Source organism: Phaseolus vulgaris, chromosome 5 (genome assembly GCF_000499845.2).
Source record: "Phaseolus vulgaris cultivar G19833 chromosome 5, P. vulgaris v2.0, whole genome shotgun sequence".
Lineage (NCBI taxonomy): Eukaryota > Viridiplantae > Streptophyta > Magnoliopsida > Fabales > Fabaceae > Phaseolus > Phaseolus vulgaris.
Genome location: NC_023755.2, coordinates 37,621,443 through 37,629,780, shown reverse-complemented (window position 1 = coordinate 37,629,780; position 8,338 = coordinate 37,621,443). Strand labels below are relative to the sequence as shown.

The window sequence follows — 8,338 nt, the reverse complement described above, 5'->3', positions numbered from 1 at the left end:
TGTAGAAGAAAATCGTGAATTAGAAAGAAAATGATGCATAGGATACCTGGTTCCATTCGGTCGGTCTTGGGCAGTGGTCGAATGATTGGCTTGGGATCCCGTTACGTAGTCTTGATGCTAGGAAGGTTGGGTTGATGTGCGACTGGATCCTCGAATAGGAAGGTCGGTTGGAGAACGTTTGGTAATGGGTGCTAAACTTCTTGGCATGGGAGAAGAAGGTTGGTCTACTGGAGGTTCAGGTGTATTATGACGAGTAGGAGAAGAAGGTTGGTTTGATGGAGGTTCAGGTGCATTGTGACGAGTAGGAGAAGAGAGTTGGTTTGATGGAGGTTCAGGTGTATTGTGACGAGTAGGAGAAAAAGGTTGGTTTGATGGAGGTTCAGGTGCATTGTGATGAGTAAGAGAAGAAGGTTGATCGAGTGAATGTTGGACAGGAGTAGGTAAGTCAATGTCAATAGTGGGCAAAATACCTTGTAATGGAGGTGAGGATTGTGTCTGTGACTGTTGGCAGAATGGGAAAACAGTTTCATGGAAGATGACATCCCGACTTGTAAAAAAAGTGCCTGCATCTATATCAAATAATTTGTATGCTTTTTGACTGTGAGGATAACCAATGAAAATGCATTGTCGGGCACGCGGATCAAATTTTTGCTTAGGTGAAACAACAGTTGCGTAACAGAGGCAACCAAAAGTTTTTAGGTGAGAAAGTGAAGGTGGTTGATTATATAGTAGCTCAAAAGGTGATTTATTTTTTAGTAAAGGTGATGGCAAACGATTAATGATATATGTGGCGGTTAAAACGCATTCTCCCCAAAATTCTAATGGCAAATTGGACTGAAATAGGAGGGCTCGTGCTGTGTTTAAAACATGTCTATGTTTGCATTCTACTACTCCATTTTGTTGAGGAGTGTAAACGCAAGTGCGTTGACATTCAATACCTTTTTGAGAAAAAAATCATACATTGAAATAAATTCCAGTCCGTTGTCAACGCGGATGGTTTTAATAGATGCCTGATATTGATTTTGTGCAAATGTAATGAATGACTCTAAGAGATGTTGGGTTTCAGATTTGTGATTCATAAGAAATAGCCAAGTACATCTAGTATAGTCATTGACTATAGTGAGGAAAAAAAAACGATTTCCAAAATGAGTTGGGGTTTTGTGAGGACCCCAAATGTCACAATACAATAGATTAAATGGAGAATGAGATTTTATTGTGCTTAAAGGAAAGGGTAGCCTTGTCTGTTTAGCTTTGGGACAAATACTACAATGATTATGAATGGGAATGAGATTTTTATTGATAGGGATAGGTAGTAGGGAAGATACAAGCTGTAGACACGCCGGAGAAGGATATCCAAGGCGCTTGTGTCATAAATCAGGATCGGTCGATATTTGAGATGCGTGGGCTTGGTTTGGAAGAGGGGACATGTAGTATAAGCCTGCCTGTTGTTTACGGGAGCCAATCATCCTCCCCGTAGCCAAGTCCTGTAAAACGCAACCATGTGGAGTAAAAACGACACAACAATTTAGTGAACTGGTTATCTTACTAATGGACATGAGATTTAAATTAAAAGAAGGAACACAAAAACATCTTTGAGAGTGATTTTGTCATTGAATTTAATTGTGCCTGTAGATGAGATGGGCGTAGTTGAGCCTGTGGGCAGATTAACATTTGAAATAAATGATGATGAAGTGTGTGTGAAAAATTGTGAATCAGATGCAATGTGATCAATTGCTCCGCTATCCAAAATCCATGGTTTCGTAAAAGCAGAATTAGAAGAGGAGTTATGGGCAAGCAGACCTGCAGAGCTAACAAAGTGTCACTTTTACCGTTATTGTTGAGCGAGTAAATAACCCTTGCCAATTGCTGAATTTGCTCGGCACTGAAGCGTTGTACGAGGTTTCTATTCGAACTCGTTACTGGTGCCTTCTTTACAAGACATGATTTTTTATTTAGGGGATAGAAATAGAGAGGCTGTCAGGGCACCAAAATCGGTGCTATGATACCATATAAGAAAATGATAAAAAATGATAAGAGGAAGAGATGTTTATTATTCTTATGTGTATAGGGAGTTTCTCTCTCCCAAATTACCATCTAATTAGGTAGGATACTAATCATGAGATTCTATAATTATTAAATTAATTGCATATAATTGGGTACAATATCGTCAAATATTGCATATAATTTGATAATTATTATTTCCTTAATATGATAATTTTTTAAAACATTATTAACTACACAACTAAACAAGTTATCAATTAAATCCTTAAAATTATCAATTTTTTTTATGATCCTAAATTATTAATTTGTACTTGTACAATTTTTTTTATTAGTTATAGAAATAATAAACTTATCATAATAAATATTTACATTCATACTTATTTATATTATACCACATATAAATTAATTAGAGTCCACAAAGAAAAATCTATATTTCTAAAAGAGAATATTTAATTTAATTTTAGAATTATTCATTTTAAATCAGACAAAAAAAAAAAAAACTTGAATTGATAGTCGAAGTCAAATTAAAATGCAACCCACATTTTACTAAACCTTATAACATGCTACACAGCCTAAGAAATTCAAATAAATCCCAAAAAATATATTACATAAATGTTAACAAATAAACTCAAACTTGTAGCTTCATTTTCTCAATATCATCATGACACATTAGTTGGAAACGTATATACTAGCAATGACTCAATTCTTCTCCTTGATATATTGTCTTGTCGTCCATATCCATCTCCATATTGATATATGCAATGTGCACTCCGAACAAGGTTAATGGCAACTTGAACAAAAGATTTAGGGAATATAGAATCCATAACTAGGTATTTGTTCAAAATTCTCCATTCTTTGTCAATCAAAGTTTTGAAGTATCGACGAACATTTTCTTCTGGAAGAGTAGTTTCGTGCATATAACTTATAATTGAGTTTGAGGTTTCACCCCTCTCTATCTCATCCTGTCCAGAACAACATGTTAGGCATGAAGTTTGATCCATATGAGTAAGTTAATAAGGTTACCAAACAAAGTTAAGATTACCGTTGATGTTGCCAAATCATTTGTAAGTCTGAAAATGGTGAATGAAGAGCTCAACATATCATGGTGATTAGTTAAAGAATGAAGTACTTGTTCTGTGATGTCTTTGCTGACCAAAAAGTAGGAATGAGTAAGAATGACCCCTCCCGAGATTAAGATCCTTGCATTTTGTAGGAACTCGTTGAATGGTGGAATAATTTTGTTGTGAAACCATTTTGCTTCTTGGAGGTATGCCTTGCACAAATTAGACCACTATAGAGTAATCAAACAAACATTTTAGTTTTAGTGATATGTAATTAATATATATATATATATATATATATATATATATATATATATATATGAGAGAGAGAGAAAGAACAAGTTGTGTTGTATTACATACAGATTTTGTGAGGTAAGGAAGACATTTTATGCCCCGTTCTTTAAAGATGTCATAAGCTATCCCATTCACAGTGTTATAGATAGCTAGGAAGCACAATACCAAATAGTCTGGAAGAGTGTTTATGGAATTCACGTTCCATCTTTTGTACATGCACATGTATAAAATAATATATACTAAAATAAGACATTTTAATTTTTTTCAAAGAACAAAGTAAAATGAACTCCATCTTAGATTAGTTGAACAAACCTTTCAATAACATATGTGAAGAGCTCCAATTCATCTAAAGTACCATATATGTCATATATATCATCGATGATTGTGATTAATTGCCCCACCTTAGTGAGTTCTTTGTGACAAATAGGTAAGTGAGGTTCAGGAAAAATTGCTAGCGACCAAATATATAATTCTACTAATCGGTCTCGAGCAAATTTTAGTTTAGTTGAGAGGCCAATGTCCCACCACCACCTAAGTAACAACACATTAAAAACATCAATATAATAATTGCATAATAAAGTAAACTTGAGATCTCACGTATTTTAACTGAATTCTTCTTAATTTTTTTAGTTTTTTCTTCAAAGTAATATCTTTTAAATATTTAACAATTATTAAAATAATTATATTTGAATAATTATTATGAATTTTGACGTTACTTTTTAATCAAAATAAAAATTTTCTTCAATAATATAGACAAAAATTAATATATTAAGTTTTATTATAAAACTAGCTGGGTGAAACTCTACCAATTCTAAAAATACCAAAAGAAATTCGTAATTTTTTTTAACAAGTGTATAGTTTTTCTTTTTCCTTGTGTATTTATCTTTATACCTTGATAGTTCTTTTAATTCGTTTTGATATGATGACTGCTGCATGTTGAAATCCAGCTTTGCAAGTTCTAACAGTAAGAGATTATGCGGTTCTATCTTATCATATCTGTTAATACACTCTCTTGCCATTAGTCTGAAACAACTTCGATGATAGGGAAGCCCCTCCAATACATGTCTAACTTTTTCTGCCATTTTCGTATCCATTAATCCTTCTTTCATTAAATTCATCAGATGTGTTCTTGAAAATGCATTTGCCTCCCAAACACTTTCTTCTTCCAAGCTCAAGTATGATGCTTCGTATAAACTTAACATTCCTTCTACATCATTGCTAATTTCAGCCTTGAATTTTCCTTCTTCATCTTTGAAACTCATAAAAATATCTGCATGCACTTTAAAATAATTAAAAATATTTCATACTATGCCATAATACCAAGGTAAAAGTATATTTTTTTATTTAAAAATATTTATAATATGAAAAATATAAAAAACAACTTTTGTTAACATTTTTTTCCTGGTATTTGATTATAACATTTAAAAAACAATATGGTGTAATTATTGTAAGCAAAATAAGCATTGTGGAATAAGTTTTCAGATGCAATATATAAACACAATGGTTCAGGTTAACGAAGGTCTAGATGTCGTACATAATTCGTTTAGAGTGTTAAGGGGGGAAAGGTCGTAGAGCTGAACAAGAATTTCTGTAAGGCATTATTGGATTAGGGAACATTACAATCTCCTCTCTTTATCTGCTATCCAAATATTCCATGACAGGTGAAAGTTACTGCCAGCAAAATAATTTTATGTGGCAGAGATTTTCAAAGGCAAAAACATGAACATGATGGACCTCAAATGTTAAGTTTATTTATAGTTGGCATAAAAAGGAATCACAAATGCTGAAATTGTATACCTTCCGAGACATCAAAGCCATGTCGCCTGAGAATGCCAAAAAGAAGAGCGGTTTCATGCAGACCTTTTCCGATTCGGTCTTCGAAGTTTTCAATTGAAATAATTTTGAGAAGGGCTTTGTTTATATCCTCCTCAAACTTGAAGGAGAGTCCCAATCGTTCAATATCATCAATCAATTCAAGTAAGTTTAGTGATTCCATGTTTGTTCCATTTATCTGAACTCGTACTTTCTCCTCTAACTTTCTTGCTGTTTCTTGTAGTGTTTCTATCTGCACTTAGCATGCATGACAAAATAAATTAATAATGAAAACAATAATTCCAACAACACACTAATCTTTACACCAAAAAAATTAAAGGAAAATAAAGATTACCGGAAGCTTGTTTCCGAGAGACTGAATAAATTCACGAGTAAAAGGACTGGGTTGGAAATTAGGTGGAGTTCTATATGGGATATGGTGTTTGTTAGCATCAGCAACGAGTTGGCTTGAGAATCTAGAAGGAGTTTGTGTGGTAGACAAGCAATAGGGAAGACTCCATACACTATTTTCCATGGTGTATTCACTCTACGCTATGTTTAGTGTCAAAATGTGATGCCCACCAATGTGTGCCTTTCCTCTATATATACAACTCCAAGCTGAAACGAAAGACACTTGTGGAAACCTACCCTATTAATATACCATTAAGTTTTCATCAACTCAGAAATTTTTGTCCCTCACGCAATTCCCTTACTTAATTCTTGTGTCGATTTCAGATTAGACCATATCAAGTCATGGGTCCACTTGAATGTAAATTACATTAAAAACTTTCCATAGTAGATCCCACTACTTGAATTTCTCAAATGATCTTTCTCTCTCAGTTGTCCGCTGTATGCTATTCAATGTCAGCAAAAATAATGATTTGAGCATAAAAAAAATAGACCCATCTTACAATTCATTTTAATAATATGAATTAAAAGTTTAAGTTAAAAAGTAAAACAAAACTAAATAAAATATTATTACTTTGAATTTTCACTTAAATATTTTTTAATTAATGAATGTTAACATATAACCGCTTATAACTCATTTTAATAATATAATAATAGAAATTAAAATTTTAAATTAAAAAATAAATAAAATTATTATTTTAAGTTGTAAAACGAATTTTTTTTACTAGTTTTCGTGATATATTCTAATTTTAATGTGTGGGACATACAAACTAGTCATTTTGTCAACCGCCAACCAATAGTTTTGCCAACCGCCAACCAATTCATAAGTACTTCAATTAATTGAGCTTACATTTCACTAATGGGATAGGGTGAATTTCTATTACATATTCTTTTTCACACTACAAACTATGTCATTGGAACCTCTTTTAACTTTTACCACTGATATTTTTTTTTATGTGATTCGAATACTGATAGAGTCACAATACAAAATCTCAAATCCAATGCACAACTAAGCATTCTATTCCAACATAGTATTTTCTCATTGGAAATAACTATGTTTACAATACACCACATACAAATAATCACATATTAGTATGTATTCTTATTCATATACATTTCAACTCAAATCATATTTCCTTCCACATCATACATTTTAAACTCTATACATCATGTACATCGTCAATCACATAATAATGCATTACCCATCAAAATTATCATTCAAAATCATATATTTCAACGAAAAAAATAGATACTAACAAATTTCAATTTACCAAGCACCACACTATAATAATATTAAAGTATAATAGCTTGATAAATATAACATCTTAGTGAAATATAAACAATTTTAAGAATTAAAGACATTTTAAAACATGTTATTAAATTTTTTTCAGAGATTAGTTTGTCTGCTCAAAGAATTAAGCACATGTCTAAATTCATTCAACTATCATTCTACTCACTCGCCAAAGGTTTACTCGCCTAGCGACTTTTTAGTCATCTAAAGACTTTTTAGTTGCCCATGTTTTCACCCAATTGAAGTTTTTCAAGCAAACAAATGGTCGCATAGCTAATACGACTCTCATGTGTTTTTTAAAATAAAATAATTTCTCTCAGCAAACAAAATGGTCGTCCAACGACTAAACCTTTTCGGTTTTCATATAAAAGAGGTTTGTCAGGTAAACAAGTGGGGTACCACCAACTTTTCATAGAACAATTATGCATAATTTCATAGATTGTGCTAGATTGGTCCAAAAATTATTCTAATTCATTTTTTTTATAATTGAGCAATTCCTTTTTAAATGGGATCATCTTGAAAAAATTAGATCATCTTGTAACATTCTACATTTTTAACTACCAAATACACAACATATTGTTGAACAAGGTGCTTTGATGTCTCCAAATCCAAGTGAAATGCATGAAGATTCTTGCTGCTGTTTGTGTGTGTGTGTCTAGAAGTAGTTGAATTTGTTAATCCACTCCTTATGATATTCCAATGTTAAATGAATCTTAATCCTTTTGAAAAAATATATATTTTCTAAAGAAAGTGAAAATTCAACTTGTTGAAATATCGATTCAACCGGTTCTTTTACACTTAGTGGTTTTTGAAAAGGATTTTAAAAGCTTGACTTTGTTTGACTTTGCTATCAGGCCAATTAAACCAATTGATTTGTGATTTTAATCGATTGATTTTCTGAAAACCTTAACAAAATTATGTCAAGCTGTGCAAATCTGTTTTAAATGATTCAAACTGATTTTGTTTCTTGAATTAAATGCTTTGAATAATTGATTGGAGTATAAAAAGGTTGTTTTACGCTCCTGGTCATTAACTAACTAATAAAGATCAATCAAAATCAGTTTTCAAGATTTCAAAGAGCTTTTGGATCACTCTCAGGTGTGGAATAAGATTCTCTGTACTTTAATCTTTGATTATACCCAGGTGTATTCTATTCCTTTATTTCTTAATCACTGTACTGACTTAGTGTTGTGCAGTTTCAGAGGTTGTTCTGAAAACTGTGTGTTGATGCCAAAGGTGGTGTGTGTTCAAGTTCATCACTTTTGTGTGTTGTTTATAATCAAGGTTTGATTACTTAGTGAATTCTCTGTGGTTAGTTCAGGATTGGATGTAGCTCGTGGTTAAGAGTGCACCAGTACAAGTACTCTATGTGATTTTTTTCTTACACTCTTTAAATTGCTTTAGATTTGATTTTATAAACTGTTAGTATAAACAACCGGTTGTTTCGCAAAAACAACAGGTTGATTTTATG

At 32.1% G+C, this 8,338-nt stretch overlaps 1 protein-coding gene across 2 annotated transcripts; it reads right to left on the bottom strand.

Annotated features, from left to right (window-relative positions):
• Positions 1-2,520: 2,520 nt before the first annotated feature.
• Positions 2,521-5,759, bottom strand: LOC137835730 (isoprene synthase, chloroplastic-like). 2 transcript variants are annotated; one of them, XM_068644360.1, is made up of 7 exons: positions 5,524-5,759; positions 5,154-5,421; positions 4,248-4,635; positions 3,669-3,887; positions 3,423-3,561; positions 3,044-3,292; positions 2,521-2,963 (listed from the first exon to the last, which is right to left on the bottom strand). In XM_068644360.1, the coding sequence occupies exons 1-7, from the start codon at positions 5,701-5,703 to the stop codon at positions 2,661-2,663; spliced, it is 1,746 nt and encodes a 581-aa protein (XP_068500461.1). In that variant the 5' UTR covers positions 5,704-5,759; the 3' UTR covers positions 2,521-2,660. The 2 variants fall into 2 exon arrangements, with proteins under 2 accessions (XP_068500461.1, XP_068500462.1); XM_068644361.1 differs by having other exon boundaries at positions 4,248-4,626.
• Between the last annotated feature and the right edge of the window lie 2,579 nt (positions 5,760-8,338).